The sequence below is a fragment of the Pecten maximus genome, chromosome 1 (genome assembly GCF_902652985.1).
Source record: "Pecten maximus chromosome 1, xPecMax1.1, whole genome shotgun sequence".
NCBI classification, from domain to species: Eukaryota; Metazoa; Mollusca; class Bivalvia; order Pectinida; family Pectinidae; genus Pecten; species Pecten maximus.
Genome location: NC_047015.1, coordinates 824,245 through 846,636, shown reverse-complemented (window position 1 = coordinate 846,636; position 22,392 = coordinate 824,245). Strand labels below are relative to the sequence as shown.

The following is a 22,392-nucleotide window of genomic DNA, read 5'->3' as shown; positions in this document are numbered from 1 at the left end:
TAATACAATTGAGGAAGGAAGACAACTTTATGACTCGAACTCACGATCTACGACAACCAATCTACCGCTTTGCCACATCTTTTTAAGAACCGAGACAGTTGTGTTGCTACGTATAAGTATATCTCGTCAACTTGGACATATTTCATATATATATATTATATATATAACATAGGAACACAAATGATGAAGGAAGACAACTTTTTGACTCGTGCCCTGACCGGGCCTCGAACTCACGATCTACGGCACCCAATCGCCTAGCCAGAAATACCTGCAGCTTATACCACTGTGCCATATCGGCGTTCTAAAAAAAGAACGTTTCAATGGTGCAGTGATGGTCGGCCCGATACCCTGACATGATCATTGTGGAAGTCGTCTATTAGATGATATGAATACCTGGATCGCAGTGTATTTACAATTCGTATCCATGTATGTAACTACATTGCGATCCAGGTATTCACATCATGTAATAGACGACTTCCACAATGATCATGTCAGGGTATCGGGAGGCTAAGAAGTAATTCCAACAGTGTGGACAATGTCAAATTTTCGAGGCAACCCACCCTTTCTCAAAACACAAAGAATACAAATACAATCACGTGATGACTAGAACAGTAAGAGTAATATATACAGTAGTTGAAGGTGTAGGAATGCCAGCTTCCACAAGGAAGTAACAAAAAAACGACATACATCATATTTATTTTTATTAATCATATTTTTAAATGGCATCATGTTTTGTGGTCTATACCCACAGCCTCTGTAACAGAAGAGAATCCATCCACCTCTAGTAGCTGTCCGAGTTCCCTTTTAATTTTACCGACTACTGGTGGTCCGCCGTAGATTAAAGCACTATATAACTGTACCAAACTAGCTCCTGCCCGGATTTTGTCATAAGCATCTTGACCGGTGGCGATACCTCCGACACCTATGATCGGGAGTTTACCTTTGGTCAGTTTGTACATGTCTGATATAGTGTCTGTCGCTAGTGCCCGGAGAGGAGCTCCACTGAGGCCGCCAGTCTCTACCTTGTGTTCGCTCTGTAAACTAGAAGGCCGGGAGACAGTTGTGTTACTTACAATTAGTCCATCTATAAAGCCCTCTCGCTTTGTCACTACTGCCGCTACATCCTCCTTGTCCTTCTGTGTGAGGTCAGGCGCGATCTTTACTAGAATAGGCGGTTTCCGGTCACTCTTCAGACTGTTCCTAGCTACTACCACTTGGTCCAGTAGTTGTTCCAGGCGTTCCCTGCCCTGCATATCCCGGAGTCCGGGTGTGTTTGGACTGGACACGTTCACTACGAGATAGTCCGACAAATTACCGAACTGCTTCACACCTTCCACATAGTCCCCTATGGGAGATAATGACTCCTTGTTCTTACCCAGATTTACTCCCACCAACCCCTTTGTAGCTCCTGGCCTGTCCTTGTCCCGGACACGTCGCTGTAGCACTGCAGCATGCCCTTCACTGTTGAAACCATACCTAGGATACATATAATTCTAACGTTATATATACGTTAAGACAGCGATGTTCTCTATCAAGTATTACCTTCGCATCTAAAGAAATACCAGCCCCTACAGTGACATGTGAACATTCGAGGTTACCATAATATTTGTGTCTTAGTGACATGTACATATTTAATGTCACCACGAGATGTGTGTCTTACAGTGACATGTACATATTTAATGTCACCATGAGATGTGTGTCTTACAGTGACATGTACATATTTAATGTCACCACGAGATGTGTGTCTTACAGTGACATTTAATATCACGATGAGATGTGTGTCTTACAGTGACATGTACATATTTAATGTCACCACGAGATGTGTGTCTTACAGTGACATGTACATATTTAATGTCACCATGAGATGTGTGTCTTACAGTGACATGTACATATTTAATGTCACCACGAGATGTGTGTCTTACAGTGACATGTACATATTTAATGTCACCACGAGATGTGTGTCTTACAGTGACATGTACATATTTAATGTCACCACGAGATGTGTGTCTTACAGTGACATGTACATATTTAATGTCACCACGAGATGTGTGTCTTACAGTGACATTTAATATCACGATGAGATGTGTGTCTTACAGTGACATGTACATATTTAATGTCACCACGAGATGTGTGTCTTACAGTGACATGTACATATTTAATGTCACCACGAGATGTGTGTCTTACAGTGACATTTAATATCACCACGAGATGTGTGTCTTACAGTGACATGTACATATTTAATGTCACCACGAGATGTGTGTCTTACAGTGACATGTACATATTTAATGTCACCATGAGATGTGTGTCTTACAGTGACATGTACACATTTAATGTCACCACGAGATGTGTGTCTTACAGTGACATGTACATATTTAATGTCACCACGAGATGTGTCTTACAGTGACATGTACACATTTAATGTCACCACGAGATGTGTGTCTTACAGTGACATGTACATATTTAATGTCACCATGAGATGTTTGTCTTACAGTGACATGTACATATTTAATGTCACCACGAGATGTGTGTCTTACAGTGACATGTACATATTTAATGTCACCACGAGATGTGTGTCTTACAGTGACATGTACATATTTAATGTCACCACGAGATGTGTGTCTTACAGTGACATGTACATATTTAATGTCACCACGAGATGTGTGTCTTACAGTGACATGTACATTTAATGTCACCACGAGATGTGTGTCTTACTGTGACATGTAAATATTTAATGTTACCACGAGATGTGTGTCTTACAGTGACATGTACATATTTAATGTCACCACGAGATGTTTGTCTTACAGTGACATGTACATATTTAATGTCACCACGAGATGTGTATCTTACTGTGACATGTACATATTTAATGTCACCACGAGATGTGTGTCTTACAGTGACATGTACATTTTAATGTCACCACGAGATGTGTCTTACAGTGACATGTACATATTTAATGTCACCACGAGATGTGTGTCTTACAGTGACATGTACATTTTAATGTCACCACGAGATGTGTATCTTACTGTGACACGTACATATTTAATGTCACCACGAGATGTGTGTCTTACAGTGACATGTACATTTTAATGTCACCACGAGATGTGTGTCTTACAGTGACATGTAAATATTTAATGTCACCATGAGATGTGTCTTACAGTGACATGTAAATATTTAATGTCACCACGAGATGTGTATCTTACTGTGACATGTACATATTTAATGTCACCACGAGATGTGTGTCTTACAGTGACATGTAAATATTTAATGTCACCACGAGATGTGTGTCTTACAGTGACATGTACACATTTAATGTCACCACGAGATGTGTGTCTTACAGTGACATGTACATATTTAATGTCACCATGAGATGTGTCTTACAGTGATATGTACATATTTAATGTCACCACGAGATGTGTGTCTTACAGTGACATGTACATATTTAATGTCACCACGAGATGTTTGTCTTACAGTGACATGTACATATTTAATGTCACCACGAGATGTGTGTCTTACAGTGACATGTACATATTTAATGTCACCATGAGATGTGTCTTACAGTGACATGTACATATTTAATGTCACCACGAGATGTGTGTCTTACAGTGACATGTACACATTTCATGTCACCACGAGATGTGTGTCTTACAGTGACATGTACATATTTAATGTCACCACGAGATGTGTGTCTTACAGTGACATGTACATATTTAATGTCACCATGAGATGTGTCTTACAGTGACATGTACACATTTAATGTCACCAGGAGATGTGTCTTACAGTGACATGTACATATTTAATGTCACCACGAGATGTGTGTCTTACAGTGACATGTACATATTTAATGTCACCACGAGATGTGTCTTACAGTGACATGTACACATTTAATGTCACCACGAGATGTGTGTCTTACAGTGACATGTACACATTTAATGTCACCACGAGATGTGTCTTACAGTGACATGTACACATTTAATGTCACCACGAGATGTGTGTCTTACAGTGACATGTACACATTTAATGTCACCACGAGATGCTTGTCTTACAGTGACATGTACACATTTAATGTCACCAAGAGATGTGTGTCTTACAGTGACATGTACATATTTAATGTCACCACGAGATGTGTCTTACAGTGACATGTACATATTTAATGTCACGAGATGTGTGTCTTACAGTGACATGTAAATATTTAATGTCACCACGAGATGTGTGTCTTACAGTGACATGTACACATTTAATGTCACCACGAGATGTGTGTCTTACAGTGACATGTACATATTTAATGTCACCATGAGATGTGTCTTACAGTGATATGTACATATTTAATGTCACCACGAGATGTGTGTCTTACAGTGACATGTACATATTTAATGTCACCACGAGATGTGTCTTACAGTGACATGTAAATATTTAATGTCACCACGAGATGTGTGTCTTACAGTGACATGTACATATTTAATGTCACCATGAGATGTGTGTCTTACAGTGACATGTACATATTTAATGTCACCACGAGATGTGTGTCTTACAGTGACATGTACATATTTAATGTCACCATGAGATGTGTCTTACAGTGACATGTACATATTTAATGTCACCACGAGATGTGTCTTACAGTGACATGTACATATTTAATGTCACCACGAGATGTGTCTTACAGTGACATGTACACATTTAATGTCACCACGAGATGTGTGTCTTACAGTGACATGTACATATTTAATGTCACCACGAGATGTGTGTCTTACAGTGACATGTACACATTTAATGTCACCACGAGATGTGTGTCTTACAGTGACATGTACACATTTAATGTCACCACGAGATGTGTGTCTTACAGTGACATGTACATATTTAATGTCACCACGAGATGTGTGTCTTACAGTGACATGTACATATTTAATGTCACCACGAGATGTGTGTCTTACAGTGACATGTACATATTTAATGTCACCACGAGATGTGTGTCTTACAATGACATGTACACATTTAATGTCACCACGAGATGTGTGTCTTACAGTGACATGTACATATTTAATGTCACCACGAGATGTGTGTCTTACAGTGACATGTACACATTTAATGTCACCACGAGATGTGTGTCTTACAGTGACATGTACATATTTAATGTCACCACGAGATGTGTGTCTTACAGTGACATGTACATATTTAATGTCACCACGAGATGTGTGTCTTACAGTGACATGTACATATTTAATGTCACCACGAGATGTGTCTTACAGTGACATGTACATATTTAATGTCACCACGAGATGTGTGTCTTACAGTGACATGTACATATTTAATGTCACCATGAGATGTGTCTTACAGTGACATGTACACATTTAATGTCACCAGGAGATGTGTCTTACAGTGACATGTACATATTTAATGTCACCACGAGATGTGTGTCTTACAGTGACATGTACATATTTAATGTCACCACGAGATGTGTCTTACAGTGACATGTACACATTTAATGTCACCACGAGATGTGTGTCTTACAGTGACATGTACACATTTAATGTCACCACGAGATGTGTCTTACAGTGACATGTACACATTTAATGTCACCACGAGATGTGTGTCTTACAGTGACATGTACACATTTAATGTCACCACGAGATGCTTGTCTTACAGTGACATGTACACATTTAATGTCACCAAGAGATGTGTGTCTTACAGTGACATGTACATATTTAATGTCACCACGAGATGTGTCTTACAGTGACATGTACATATTTAATGTCACGAGATGTGTGTCTTACAGTGACATGTAAATATTTAATGTCACCACGAGATGTGTGTCTTACAGTGACATGTACACATTTAATGTCACCACGAGATGTGTGTCTTACAGTGACATGTACATATTTAATGTCACCATGAGATGTGTCTTACAGTGATATGTACATATTTAATGTCACCACGAGTTGTGTGTCTTACAGTGACATGTACATATTTAATGTCACCACGAGATGTGTCTTACAGTGACATGTAAATATTTAATGTCACCACGAGATGTGTGTCTTACAGTGACATGTACACATCTAATGTCACCTGAGATGTGTATTACAGTGACATGTACATATTTAATGTCACCACGAGATGTGTGTCTTACAGTGACATGTACATATTTAATGTCACCACGAGATGTGTGTCTAACAGTGACATGTACATATTTAATGTCACCATGAGATGTGTCTTACAGTGATATGTACATATTTAATGTCACCACGAGATGTGTGTCTTACAGTGACATGTACATATTTAATGTCACCACGGGATGTGTCTTACAGTGACATGTAAATATTTAATGTCACCACGAGATGTGTGTCTTACAGTGACATGTACACATCTAATGTCACCTGAGATGTGTATTACAGTGACATGTACATATTTAATGTCACCACGAAATGTGTGTCTTACAGTGACATGTACATATTTAATGTCACCACGAGATGTGTGTCTTACAGTGACATGTACATATTTAATGTCACCAGGAGATGTGTCTTACAGTGACATGTACATATTTAATGTCACCACGAGATGTGTGTCTTACTGTGACATGTACATATTTAATGTCACCACGAGATGTGTGTCTTACAGTGACATGTACACATTTAATGTCACCACGAGATGTGTGTCTTACAGTGACATGTACATATTTAATGTCACCACGAGATGTGTGTCTTACAGTGACATGTAAACATTTAATGTCACCACGAGATTTGTGTCTTACAGTGACATGTACGTATTTAATGTCACCATGAGATGTGTGTCTTACAGTGACATGTACACATTTAATGTCACCACGAGATGTGTGTCTTACAGTGACATGTACATATTTAATGTCACCACGAGATGTGTGTCTTACAGTGACATGTAAATATTTAATGTCACCACGAGATGTGTGTCTTACAGTGACATGTACGTATTTAATGTCACCATGAGATGTGTGTCTTACAGTGACATGTACATATTTAATGTCACCACGAGATGTGTGTCTTACAGTGACATGTACATATTTAATGTCACCATGAGATGTGTGTCTTACAGTGACATGTACATATTTAATGTCACCACGAGATGTGTGTCTTACAGTGACATGTACATATTTAATGTCACCATGAGATGTGTCTTACAGTGACATGTACATATTTAATGTCACCACGAGATGTGTCTTACAGTGACATGTACATATTTAATGTCACCACGAGATGTGTCTTACAGTGACATGTACACATTTAATGTCACCACGAGATGTGTGTCTTACAGTGACATGTACATATTTAATGTCACCACGAGATGTGTGTCTTACAGTGACATGTACACATTTAATGTCACCACGAGATGTGTGTCTTACAGTGACATGTACACATTTAATGTCACCACGAGATGTGTGTCTTACAGTGACATGTACATATTTAATGTCACCACGAGATGTGTGTCTTACAGTGACATGTACATATTTAATGTCACCACGAGATGTGTGTCTTACAGTGACATGTACATATTTAATGTCACCACGAGATGTGTGTCTTACAATGACATGTACACATTTAATGTCACCACGAGATGTGTGTCTTACAGTGACATGTACATATTTAATGTCACCACGAGATGTGTGTCTTACAGTGACATGTACACATTTAATGTCACCACGAGATGTGTGTCTTACAGTGACATGTACATATTTAATGTCACCACGAGATGTGTGTCTTACAGTGACATGTACATATTTAATGTCACCACGAGATGTGTGTCTTACAGTGACATGTACATATTTAATGTCACCACGAGATGTGTCTTACAGTGACATGTACATATTTAATGTCACCACGAGATGTGTGTCTTACAATGACATGTACTCATTTAATGTCACCAGGAGATGTGTGTATTTTTCTTTAAGTTTTCAAAGTTAATATAGTTGAATGATGTAAGTTATATGTTTAAACACTGCTTTTTATTACAGTACATATATTTACTGGTACCAGACAAAAATATTTATCAATAATCCTCCAGTCATTACACAAACATCCACTTAATCTAGTAATTTACATTATAACGAGGTGTCAGAAGTGATAAATGTGTTGTGTATTGATTTTGACTAGTGTACATAAATTATCTGGACACAGGTGCTCTCACTAGTCCATCTGAGTCATGATTTACAAGAGAACTTGTGTCAATGATAAAAAATATAGAATGTTGGTATGACTTAATTTTAACAAATATAGTACCTATTGATGATTGCTTTGTCTTGGGGAAGACGGAACACACGTGGTCGAGGATTACCAGGTTGTGGTTTGGGTGTTACACTTCCGACCTCCACAAAACCAAAGCCCATAGCGAAGAGGCCCTCCACAGCCTCCCCATCCTTGTCAAACCCTGCTGCCATGCCCACAGGATTGTTGAATTTTCGGCCAAACACGGTGGTACTGAGAGAGGGTGGATCAGGTTTCCATTGTCGGGGAACCATCTTGTACTTGGCTGCTTTTACGGCAAGTCTGTGGGCAGTCTCGGCATCGAGAACATGAAGAGACGGCATCAATACTTGTCTGTAAAATTTCTCGCCTCCTGATAATGTCTCAATGCCGACAAAAGCTATGGTACCACCGACCATCACGATGCCCAACTGCTTCATGTACTTAGCAAATGAAAAGGTTGTACGTGGTTTCATCTTGTCTCATATAATCTGTAGTCCTATAAAATGACAAATGTATCAAATTATTAATTATAGATTTATTAATCATAAGTTTGACAAAAGTGCTGGCTGGGAATCAGCTCTATTTGTTAAACAAGTTGGCACGCAGTACATGGACAAGATAGCTTCTTTATTCAGTTTCACTGACCAATAAAACCTATTCTAACATTATGGTCTTGACATTAATATGTATCCAATGTTGCTTCCTATCATGACCAGAATATTTCCAGACCCCCTTAATTGCAGACATAGTAAGAATATTTCTATTTAAAATATCCCTAACACGAAACAACTTATAAGAGCATAGGACACTTTTGACCGAAACTTTGAAAAATTGGTTTTCTTATATTTGTTTAACTTTGACATATTGGATTACTCAAAGCAATCTAAGTCATAAACAAAAAATATTCTTTAAATTTCTTTAATCCTGAAACAAGTTCATAAAATGATTCTCATTTGAAAAAAAATCACTAACAAGAAGCTCATGGGCATCTGACTCTAAAGCAAGTATAGTGGCACTGTTAGCCATGGTGGCCATCTTAGATTTCAGACCGACCAGAAAAATAACAACACTTGGTCAGGACCATCTCAGGATCATTTCTGGTAAGTTAGAGCTACATTCCACTGTTGGAACATTAGAAGAAGTGTAATATTGATGATGTTCAGGATAACCATGATTGTGCGATCTGTCATGTTACAAAGTGGCTGGCCGAAAAAAATAATAACACTTTGTTGGCACCATTTCCTTAATTAACATCCTCACCAATTTCCAGTTCATTGGCACAAGGGAAAAAATCTAAAATGTGTTTTTCAAGATGGCTACCAGGCAAGTTTCAACTCAATCCTACCAGTGGAACTTGAGAAGTTTGAAATGTAAAAAGTTTACGCACGGCGGACGGCATACAATAATGGACGAAGCACGATGACTATTGGTCATCCTGACGCGTCAGATGACCTAAAAACAAGGGGAACCTACACATTAAATCTTGTAGAATCTACCTCTGCAAAATGGTATTCATGAGTTCATGAATGTTCATGAATCATTCATGGACTTAAGAATAATGGTAGTTTTTGATTCATGAAAAAATGATCATGAATATTCATCAAATACCTCTCATGAACTCTTCATGAACTTTTATGAATAATTTCACAAATTCAATAACATTCATGATTGTTCATTAGAATGTGATTATGAACTAATCATGAATTTTTATGCATAGATGATATTTATTAAAATTCATCACAATGAATGAAATAGTAGGAACAGCTGATAATGAATTTGGAAGAATGTCAAGGATCAATTTGTATGCAACTTTTAATGGAAGGACTATGAGGATATTGTCAAGCATCCAGTTCATGATGAACTTTGATGAAATTAAGTGGTGAAATGTATATATGTGTACACATTTATTGTTACAGTTCATGGTTAACTCATGAATGTTTATGAATCGAAAAGAAATCTTTTTGGGGATTCATGAATATTCTTAATAATGTTCATGAATTTTCATGAATTGAAAAGTTCATGAACATTCGAACTTTGACGATTTCATGAATGAAAATCTTGATTAAAGGATTCATGAAAGCTTTATAATGTTTATGAAATATTTCATTTGAATACTTTATAATGTTTATGAAATATTTCATTCACAAGTATTGATCATAGTTTTAAGTTCATGAATATTCTTAATAACATTCATGAATTGTCATGAATGGAAAAGTTTATGGACATATTCATAAACTATGATGATTTTATGAATGAAAAACTTCCTTACATAATTCATGAATCTCTATGAACATAACTTTAAGAAATTATTCATGAAGTTTTAAGTTCATGAATTTCATGAAAATGTTCATGAAGAAATTAAGAAAATTCATAAATGTAAAGGAGCTATCCTCAAGACCCATGGATAGCCATGACACATATTAACAATTGATCAAATTACTTATGTTTAATTGCAACAGAATTGTGATTTTAATCTGGATAGATATCACTTGATTTACTATTTACATGAACCTTAACAAATATAATAAATTAAAACATTAGTGGAGGAGTTCATCATTGTTTACAAACCGTTTTGTTATTTCTCAAATCATTCTCGGCACAAGTATTTTTTTTTTTTAAACATGTCCACCGTAAGGGTCGCTCACGCCCTCACAGGGGCTCTGTTCCGATTTCTGAGTAACATATGACATCAGTTTACAACCACATCACTATAAATTAAGTATTCATATATATTCTTAAATCTCATATAGGAATAACCCCGATTTTCATAAGGTTTTAGAATGTATATGAATACTTAATTTATTGTGTTGATGTCATATGTTACTCATAATTCTAAAACCGAGCCCCTGTGCCTATAGGCTACCAGTGTTGGTTATCTCAACAAGGGAGATCACTCTGATTCCATTCTTCGGGTTAAAAATATCAAAACAGTAAAGACGTGGTTTGGGGTTAAGATACTTACCACACTCTATGTAAATTACAGCGACAATAGGACATAAATAGCAATCTAGACCATACAAACTGTCTGTGAATGCACAAGGTCACAGTAGTCCGGATTTGATAGACTAAGCTAACGTTAAGTTACAGTGCAGGCCGAGTAAGACGGTGTGGGATTCAGGCCGAGTAAGACGGTGTGGGATTTAGGTCTAACGTATCAATGTGCCGAGTCGTTTTGTAGTAAATGACTAACTATCACGACATGTAATGTATAAAATTGCCATTAAGTTACACACAAGACACACATATATATGTCCCGAGCACGTACACAAACACTGGTACTCACCTGTTATACAACGCACCAACATGGCTGTCTAAGTGTAAAACGAACACGGATTCCGGAAGCAAAATATCACGAAAATTTCAGTTCCAGCCAGGCGACGTCACGCTTCTGCATAAATATGATATGAAATGGTGACTGATTGCAAATCTTATGTATCACATTTCGTATGATTGAAGACAACTTTAACAGTGGCCAGATTGTATTTTGCCTGATGAATGAATGACGTCAATTATGAAGAAAAGGCACAGGATTTTGTTTTAATTTTAAGGTTATAAAACACACAATGAGTTGCCCTCACACAGGAGGGGGGGGGGGGGGGGGGATGGGGGGGGGGGGGGGGGGGGGGGGGTCCATTCAACAAACCGAACACTCATGCCCTAGAGATTAAGATACATAGGGAATTCTATATAACTTTAGTATTATTATCGTTTAGAATGGACATATATGTTGTACAGTTTACCTCCAAACTACAGTATAGATTCCAGACAATGTATTGACTGGCGAGGTTGCCTCACCTTACCATATTTCTTTCCTCTTCCTGTAGTGAGAGGTAATTCTATTATCGGTACCATTTAATTCTTCTAATTTTCTGATACAGAAAACATGCACATACAGTCATACATAACTATTCATAGATCTTACTCTAATATATATATTATATACAAATGTATACATGTGAAGGAGAAAATAGAGGGTACAGAGAAATGGGGAGGGGTAGCATCAATCAAATGTATATAGATCATATATCATGTAAAGCTTCATGTAACTTGTATCTGTTTCAAGTTAAATATCAAGGGAAATGGGTAGATCAGGATATTATTGTGGAGTAATTATAAGTTAAGTCTAATGGCAAGTTAAAGTAAACACGTGTATTTTCCCCATTCTCTCTCATTTTTTTTCAGACTCAGTCCGACCTTTTTTTCTAGATAAATATTTCTGTGTTTGATAATTATCCCAGATTGTATGTAGTTTTTGAACTTCTTGACATTCCCATATACTATGAATAAGTGTTTCTCTTTCTTTAAAACATAATATACATAAAGGTTAGACGTTGGGAAACGATTTGCTTTAAATAACATTCTGTTTGTTGTTAATATGAAATGATTCACACGAAACTTAAACAATATTAATTTTGTGTTTTTATTTACCTGGAACGGTAATGAAAATATTTTTCTATGTTTTGTTATCAAATTCTGCTACAACATGTCCCCACTTTATTCTTCCTGTTGGAACTATTCTTACCCCTTTTGTATCTAATTTTTTTTATATTCGTGAATATGTACGGGAATAATACTCTGTGAAGAGCAGTGTGTTTCTCAATGAATTTTCTAACAAGTTGCATACTCACATCCTGATCAATAATTTACAATGTTATCGTCTACGTCAAGATCTCTGTTATTTAAACCATATAGTGTTTTATAGAATGAGAGTACACCTTTTAAAATTTCATCTTGTTCAGTAATTAGAAATCCATCATTCTTTTGTAATTTTGGTATTATTTTAGAAACATAATTCCTATTTTCAAGATTTAAACAAATATTTGGTGGGTTTTTCTCCTTCTTCGATTCACTTTGCTCTGGACCTAACAAGATTCCCTTGAAGTTTGTGTAATCTTATTGCTTCTAATTCCTGTTTTTTGTTTGTTGTTTTTTTTATGTTTATTTCTTCTACATTGACCTCTTGTTTATTACCCAAGTCACTTATTATTTTCTTTAGTTGATCTTCTATAAAAAAATTGTTTGTTTTTCTTATAAGATGAGGAAGAAATTGTTTTTCCCCTCACTTCAAGCAATAGTATTTCCAGAAAGAGCTTGTCATTTATTGAAAGTTGAATATCACAGTCTAGAATGAACTTTATAAAGTCTGGATGATAAACATATACATGTATAGGCAGGCAGTACATTCTTTTATAATTTTGATATATTCATTTTCCAAAGACCTTTACCTTTTTTTAATTCATTCAGTTTTAACACAAGTTTTGGTTTCAGAATTGTCTGTTCTATCCTGACAAGGCAGACTATGTAAATATAATGGCTAGCACAGCTACGATAACAGTTTCTTAAGAACTCTTTCCATGCCAACTTATACTTTACATATTCATTATGTACGTCTTCCCTATCGCCAACTAGCGTGCCTACAGCTGAGCTACCAACAGACACCAGCGGGTACCGTGTGTCCTAGTTTGATTTCAATAGTATCAAGTTCCAACACTTCCTGCATGATCAAAGTCAAATGTTAGTTGACTTGGTAGTCAGGACATGGGAGTGTTTGAAAATATATATGAATGTGACCATCCATGTATAGGAACATTCTAAGTAGCATATACATTGTATAAACATGTACAGTAACATTGTATAACCATGTATAGTAACATTGTATAAACATGTACAGTAACATTGTATAAACATGTATAGTAACATTGTATAAACATGTATAGTAACATTGTATAAACATGTATGTCATGGTTATTTATAGTAACATTGTATAAACATGTATGTCATGGTTATTTATAGTAACATTGTATAAACATGTATAGTAACATTGTATAAACATGTATGTCATGGTTATTTATAGTAACATTGTATAAACATGTATGTCATGGTTATTTATAGTAACATTGTATAAACATGTATGTGATTGTTATTTATAGTACCATTGTATACATGTATGTCATGGTTATTTATAGTAACATTGTATACATGTATGTCATGGTTATTTATAGTAACATTGTATACATGTATGTCATGGTTATTTATAGTAACATTGTATAAACATGTATGTCATGGTTATTTATAGTAACATTATATAAACATGTATGTGATAGTTATTTATAGTAACATTGTATAAACATGCATGTCATGGTTATTTATAGTAACATTGTATAAACATGTATGTCATGGTTATTTAGAGTAACATTGTATTAACATGTACAGTAACCTTGTATAAACATGTATGTCGTGGTTATTTATAGTAACATTGTATAAACACGTATGTCATGGTTATTTATAGTAACATTGTATAAACATGTACAGTAACCTTGTATAAACATGTATATCGCGGTTATTTATAGTAACAATGTATAAACATGTATGTCATGGTTATTTATAGGAACATTGTATAAACATGTACAGTAACCTTGTATAAACATGTATGTCGTGGTTATTTATAGTAACATTGTATAAACACGTATGTCATGGTTATTTATAGTAACATTGTATAAACATGTACAGTAACCTTGTATAAACATGTATGTCGTGGTTATTTATAGTAACATTGTATAAACATGCATGTCATGTTTATTTATAGTAACATTGTATAAACATTATGTCATGGTTATTTATAGTAACATTATATAAACATGTATGTGATAGTTATTTATAGTAACATTGTATAAACATTTATGTCATGGTTATTTATAGTAACGTTGTATACATGTATGTCATGGTTATTTATAGTAACATTGTATACATGTATGTCATGGTTATTTATAGTAACATTGTATACATGTATGTCATGGTTATTTATAGTAACATTGTATAAACATGTATGTCATGGTTATTTATAGTAACATTATATAAACATGTATGTGATGGTTATTTATAATAACCTTGTATAAACATGTATGTCGTGGTTATTTATAGTAACATTGTATAAACATGCATGTCATGGTTATTTATAGTAACATTGTATAAACATTATGTCATGGTTATTTATAGTAACATTATATAAACATGTATGTGATAGTTATTTATAGTAACATTGTATAAACATGTATGTCATGGTTATTTATAGTAACGTGTATACATGTATGTCATGGTTATTTATAGTAACATTGTATACATGTATGTCATGGTTATTTATAGTAACATTGTATACATGTATGCCATGGTTATTTATAGTAACATTGTATAAACATGTATGTCATGGTTATTTATAGTAACATTATATAAACATGTATGTGATGGTTATTTATAGTAACATTGTATAAACATGCATGTCATGGTTATTTATAGTAACATTATATAAACATGTATGTGATGGTTATTTATAGTAACATTGTATAAACATGCATGTCATGGTTATTTATAGTAACCTTGTATAAACATGGATGTCATGGTTATTTATAGTAACATTGTATAAACATTATGTCATGGTTATTGATAGTAACATTATATAAAAATGTATGTGATAGTTATTTAAAGTAACACTGTATAAACATGTATGTCATGGTTATTGATAGTAACATTGTATAAACATGTATTTCATGGTTATTTACGGTAGCATTGTATAAACATGTATGTGATAGTTATTTATAGTAACATTTATAAACATGTATGTCATGGTTATTTATAGTAACATTGTATAAACATGTATGTCATTGTTATTTATAGTAACATTTATTAACATGTATGTGATAGTTATTTATAGTAACATTGTATAAACATGTATGTCATGGTTATTTATAGTAACATTGTATAAACATGTATGTCATTGTTATTTATAGTAACATTTATAAACATGTATGTCATGGTTATTTATAGTAACATTGATAAACATGTATGTCATGGTTATTTATAGTAACATTTATAAACATGTATATCACGGTTATATATAGTAATATTATATAAACATGTATGTCACGGTTATATATAGTAATATTGTATAAACATGTATGTCACGGTTATATATAGTAATATTATATAAACATGTATGTCACGGTTATATATAGTAATATTGTATAAACATGTATGTCACGGTTATATATAGTAATATTGTATAAACATGTATGTCACGGTTATATATAGTAATATTGTATAAACATGTAGGTCATGGTTATTTACAGAAAACATTATACATATATTCAGTGTAGAAAATCCTTACACCTAGAACACTGGTAGTGCAGTTCAGCACAGGGGCATGATAATTGGTTAGTCTATGTGTATTTGGACTTTTCCTGATGTGAACAGCACAGGGGCATGATAATTGGTTAGTCTATGTGTATTTGGACTTTTCCTGATGTGAACAGCACAGGGGCATGATAATTGGTTAGTCTATGTGTATTTGGACTTTTCCTGATGTGAACAGCACAGGGGCATGATAATTGGTTAAATTATCTATGTATCTGGACCTTCCCTAGCGGATGCATTACAGAGGCCTGATAATTGGTAACAATCTGTGTGTGTTTGGACCCACCGTAGTTTGCATAACAGGGGCATGATGATTGGTTACAGTCTAAGTGTATTTGGACCTTCCTTAGCATGTACAACACAGGGGCCCGATAATTGGTTACAGTCTATGTGTGTTTGGACCTTCCTTAGCATGTACAACACAGGGGCCCGATAATTAGGTACAGTCTATGTGTATTTGGACCTTTCCTGGCGTGTACAACACAGGGGCCCGATAATTAGGTACAGTCTATGTGTGTTTGAACCTTCCATGGCGTGTACAACACAGGTCTGTACGTTGGTTACAGTCTATGTGTACCTTTCCCTGGCGTGTACAACACAGGTCTGTACGTTGGTTACAGTCTATGTGTACCTTTCCCTGGCGTGTACAACACAGGTCTGTACGTTGGTTACAGTCTATGTGTACCTTTCCCTGGCGTGTACAACACAGGTCTGTACGTTGGTTACAGTCTATGTGTACCTTTCCCTGGCGTGTACAACACAGGTCTGTACGTTAGTTACAGTCTATGTGTACCTTTCCCTGGCGTGTACAACACAGGTCTGTACGTTGGTTACAGTGTATGTGTACCTTCCCTGGCGTGTACAACACAGTGCTATGAAGATTTGTTACTTTACTGTCGTTATTACTTCGTGACCAATAATCTATTTTCAGAAATACACATCCAGATAACGTCTGTTTGTTAGGATGCTGTACCTATATTGTACCATACCGTCGTTATAACTTAACCTATCAAATTTCGCTAATATATTCAGAACTACCTGCCATTAATACGAAAGGTGGGGATTGCTCCAACCAGGAAGTTACGTTTCATTTTAGCACAACACAATTGTTAAGTCCATGAAAGACATTTTTTATAAAATAAACATTGATAAGAATACACAAAATGTCATCTCAGAGTTTTTAGTTGCTTAAACATACATGTATTTTTATTGTCTTTAACAAGGGCAATCAGGACCGAACACAAGTTTTGTGAATTTAGTAACTCTCTCTTTCAACTTAGTAACTCTCTCTTCAACTTAGTAACTCTCTCCTCCACTTAGTAACTCTCTCCTCAACTTAGCAACTCTCTCCTCAACTTAGTAACTCTCTCCTCAACTAAGCAACTCTCTCCTCAACTTAGCAACTCTCTCTTCAACTTAGTAGCTCTCTCCTCAACTTAGTAACTCTCTCCTCAACTTAGCTACTCTCTCCTCAACTTAGCAACTCTCTCCTCAACTTAGTATTTCTCTCCTCAAATTTGTTACTCTCTCCTCAACTTAGTAACTCTCTCCTACACTTAGTTACTCTCTCCTCAACTTAGTAACTCGCTCCTCAACTTAGTAACTCTCTTCTCAACTTAGTAACTCTCTCCTCAACTTAGTTACCCTCTCCTCAACTTAGTAACTCCCTCCTCAACTTAGCAACTCTCTCCTCAACTTAGTTACTCTCTCTTCAACTTAGTAACTCCCTCCTCAGCTTAGTAACTCTCTCCTCAACTTAGTAACTCTATCCTCAATTTAGTAACCCTCTCCTCAACTTAGTAGCTCTCTCCTCAACTTAGCAACTCTCTCCTCAACTTAGTATTTCTCTCCTCAAATTTGTTACTCTCTCCTCAACTTAGTAACTCTCTCCTACACTTAGTTACTCTCCTCAACTTAGTAACTCTCTCCTCAACTAAGTAACTCTATCCTTAATTTAGTAACCCTCTCCTCAACTTAGTAACTCTCTCCTCAACTTAGTAACTCTCTCCTCAACTTAGCAACTCTCTCCTCAACTTAGTAACTCTCTCCTCAACTTAGTAAATCTCTCCTACACTTAGTTACTCTCTCCTCAACTTAGTAACTCGCTCCTCAACTTAGTAACTCTCTTCTCAACTTAGTAACTCTCTCCTCAAATTAGTTACTCTCTCCTCAACTTAGTAACTCTCTCCTCAGCTTAGTAACTCTATCCTAAATTTAGTAACCCTCTCCTCAACTTAGTAACTCTCTCCTCAACTTAGTTACTCTCTCCTCAACTTAGTAATTCTCTTCTCAACTTAGTAACTCTATCCTCAATTTAGTAACCCTCTCCTCAATTTAGTAACTCTCTCCTCAACTTAGTAACTCTCTCCTCAACTTAGCAACTCTCACCTCAACTTAGTAACTCTCTCCTAAACTTAGTGACTCTCTCCTCAACCTAGTAACTCTCTCTTAACTTAGTAACTCTCTCCTCAACTTAGTAACTCTCTCCTCAACTTAGTAACTCCCTCCTCAACTAAGCAACTCTCTCCTCAACTTAGTTACTCTCTCTTCAACTTAGTAACTCCCTCCTCAGCTTAGTAACTCTCTCCTCAACTTAGTAACTCTATCCTCAATTTAGTAACCCTCTCCTCAACTTAGTAGCTCTCTCCTCAACTTAGCAACTCTCTCCTCAACTTAGTATTTCTCTCCTCAAATTTGCTACTCTCTCCTCAACTTAGTAACTCTCTCCTTAACTAAGTAACTCTATCCTTAATTTAGTAACCCTCTCCTCAACTTAGTAACTCTCTCCTCAACTTAGTAACTCTCTCCTCAACTTAGCAACTCTCACCTCAACTTAGTAACTCTCTCCCCAACTTAGTAAATCTCTCCTACACTTAGTTACTCTCTCCTCAACTTAGTAACTCGCTCCTCAACTTAGTAACTCTCTTCTCAACTTAGTAACTCTCTCCTCAAATTAGTTACTCTCTCCTCAACTTAGTAACTCTCTCCTCAGCTTAGTAACTCTATCCTAAATTTAGTAACCCTCTCCTCAACTTAGTAACTCTCTCCTCAACTTAGTTACTCTCTCCTCAACTTAGTAATTCTCTTCTCAACTTAGTAACTCTATCCTCAATTTAGTAACCCTCTCCTCAATTTAGTAACTCTCTCCTCAACTTAGTAACTCTCTCCTCAACTTAGCAACTCTCACCTCAACTTAGTAACTCTCTCCTAAACTTAGTGACTCTCTCCTCAACCTAGTAACTCTCTCTTAACTTAGTAACTCTCTCCTCAACTTAGTAACTCTCTCCTCAACTTAGCAACTCTCTCCTCAACTTAGTTACTCTCTCCTCAACTTAGTAACTCTCTCCTCAACTCAATAACACTCTCCTCAAACTAGAAACTCTCTCCTCAAATAACTGTCTCCTCAACCAGGGTTACATACTCCCCTTCCAGGAAGGAACTCGTCCTCGAGTTTTTTCTTGGAGTAACAGCGATGCTTGTGGAGCAATCCAGAGTATTTTCCCCTGGTCCCTAGGTGGGCGCCAATGTAACAGAGCGCATGATTAATTATATTTAAACCACTGCCTCCGCTAGGGATCGAACCCGAGACCTGTGGCTTACGCTCAACCGATTATTACATACATGTGTGTGTGATGGCTATTTATAGTAACGTTGTTCATGTAATGTATGTGATGACTATTTATAGTAATACTGCACTTAATATGTATTAACGGCTGTTAATAGTAACTTTGTATGCATGTTTGTGACGGCTCCAGTTATTTTAACCTCAATGTGTGATGACGTCAAACATCAAGTGTAACGACAATGTCATAGTCCTATATACTCCATCATAAGGAAGACAAACAGTGATGTTTATCACAGTGTAATAATACATACACCTACGGTCAAGGATGAAAAAACATTCATTTTACAGGCTCATCCCATGACACAATTTGCCTAATCATATGTCTAAATCGTTAGCGATCTGTATGAATTATTTAGCAGCTGCCGTAAGAGAACTACAGAAATACTTGTTTGTGCTGACAGGTACGGGGAAGACTGTTTGTTTTGCGTGTCACATACAAAGACCAATCAACACACGTGTTACATCGATCCATCGTCTCGTTTACCTGTGATATATTACACACCTTTACCTATAACACCTCTGTTTGCGAACGTGTATTTGGTACACAGTAAAATTATTTTGTGTTCATTTTAATCTGATGCCATTCCAGAGTGTGACGGTTCCTTTGGCCCTACGGGTTTTGGTATGTCGTCGTTTGGACACATTGCCCATCTATGAAGCCTTGGCCTTCCATCATCACGATAATAAGTAAAAATTGATGTCAAAATGTATATTTCTTTGGTCAAACCAACTGTATGATCTGTATACATGTCGCAGTGTTTGGCGACAAATCCTACTTCTGTAATAATTTTTCACCCAGTCACGCTTACAGTGTGAAACAGGAGGCCACTAGTCGCAGGTTTAATCGAACTTGTAAAATACCAATAATTCTTCTGTCAAAAAAAAACCAACCCGGAAGTCGGCGATTCATTTTAAATGAGCCCATGGCCAACTCCATGTTACAACTTGCTTATAAAGTCAGAATCGTGTGTAGCAGTTTGTTCTTCATTTTTGTTCATTATTTGAGTGGCTCAGAAGATAAAGAGCCGACTATTCTAAGGCGTGCCCAGGATCGGTATTTCGCTATGTGCTGGGTGGAATTCCTTGTCAAGGTTGGGGCCGTCAGAATTTCAGGATTATCCACAGAGTTAGGGCCAGGGTAAGGCGCGGAGGGCATTCTCATGTTAGGGGTGTATCTCCTGTTATGGGCTGAGGCCCAGAGAGAGGCGGGGAGGTGAAGTGGTCTTAGTGAAGTGTTTGAGGCGGGGAGGTGAAGTGGTCTCGGTGAAGTGTTTGAGGCGGGGAGGTGAAGTGGTCTCGGTGAAGTGTTTGAGGCGGGGAGGTGAAGTGGTCTCATTGAAGTGTTTGAGGCGGGGAGGTGAAGTGGTCTTAGTGAAATGTTTGAGGCGGGGAGGTGAAGTGGTCTTAGTGAAGTGTTTGAGGCGGGGAGGTGAAGTGGTCTCGGTGAAGTCCTTTGACATATCGACGATACAAACCTAACATTTCAGCATTAATATTGTAAGATGAATTTTATATTCTAGAAATCGTTATCAAATAACAATATCGATATTATAAGCGTTCTCTACTTACCCCCGTGTGGCTCGGGAAAGCAGCATGGATATCTCCAAAGATCACAACTAATAGGAAAGCAACATATGAGGGGCAGACGATGGAGACAGACATACTGACATGTTAATTATAACACACCAATCACTGTCACATGCACAGGTAAGAGTGTATACGTGAATGCAGGTGCAAATTGATTGCTTAAAGTCAGTTTACCATGACGAGTAATCCACTAACGGTATGAGTAGGGCGGATCCCAGGAGCGGTACTTCCCTGACGCGACAGATCGAGTGCGCCCGACTAAATACAATGTGACAATAAGATTGTACACGCCGATTAACATCTATAATTAACGGTGTTTTACATGTACCGGTGTCAGGCGTGTAGGTAGTATTTGTATCGACTGACGTGTGTTTTATGTGTGCAATTTGGTTGTATTTATATATTTATTCATATACAGTCCAACTAAGACGACACCGTGGATTGGACAGTCACGGAACAGTCTCTGGATACTCAGACAGTTTAAAGCAGAGACCAATATATTGTATAGAATCCATGTTTTAAATTTACTCGTGTCTGTAATGAGAGATGGGATCTATAAAAACAAGAGGCCAAGGGCCTCGTAGCTCTCTGGACGTTGATACAGTAACGTGCCAATTTTAGTTTTTTTTTTTTTTTTTTAATTTTGCTATATATTCTTTGTATTTTTAACTTTTTCAATGAATTTTCCTGACTTTGTGTATTGATCGTTTTAAATGAAATTTTGTACTCTTATAGAGAATTGTTTCCTGTTTCATCTCATAATATTTTCACTGTTTTCCGATGTAT

General features: G+C 36.3%; 2 protein-coding genes across 4 annotated transcripts in view; both read right to left on the bottom strand.

Moving 5' to 3' along the window:
• The window catches only part of LOC117321797 (sushi, von Willebrand factor type A, EGF and pentraxin domain-containing protein 1-like), a 157,721-nt gene extending 135,982 nt beyond the window's left edge, over positions 1-21,739 (bottom strand). The window contains exon 1 of one of the 2 annotated variants that reach the window (XM_033876375.1): positions 21,589-21,739. In XM_033876375.1, the coding sequence (XP_033732266.1) occupies positions 21,589-21,681 (93 nt within the window). In that variant the 5' untranslated portion in view covers positions 21,682-21,739. The remainder of the gene's footprint in view (positions 1-21,588) is intronic. The other variant, XM_033876389.1, reaches the window with a different exon arrangement.
• LOC117321871 (dihydroorotate dehydrogenase (quinone), mitochondrial-like) lies at positions 685-11,592 on the bottom strand. 2 transcript variants are annotated; one of them, XM_033876478.1, is made up of 3 exons: positions 11,491-11,592; positions 8,241-8,703; positions 685-1,476 (listed from the first exon to the last, which is right to left on the bottom strand). In XM_033876478.1, the coding sequence occupies exons 2-3, from the start codon at positions 8,678-8,680 to the stop codon at positions 726-728; spliced, it is 1,191 nt and encodes a 396-aa protein (XP_033732369.1). In that variant the 5' UTR covers positions 8,681-8,703; positions 11,491-11,592; the 3' UTR covers positions 685-725. The 2 variants fall into 2 exon arrangements, with proteins under 2 accessions (XP_033732369.1, XP_033732377.1); XM_033876486.1 differs by lacking the exon at positions 11,491-11,592 and adding an exon at positions 10,776-11,065.
• Positions 21,740-22,392: the final 653 nt, after the last annotated feature.

Excerpts from the sequence above, each read along its gene's own strand:
- LOC117321871 (XM_033876478.1), bottom strand. The coding sequence starts at position 8,680 with ATGAAACCACGTACAACCTTTTCATTTGCTAAGTACATGAAGCAGTTG. Across the intron at positions 1,477-8,240 it reads GACAAAGCAATCATCAATAG|GTATGGTTTCAACAGTGAAG; the intron begins GTACTATATTTG and ends TATGTATCCTAG.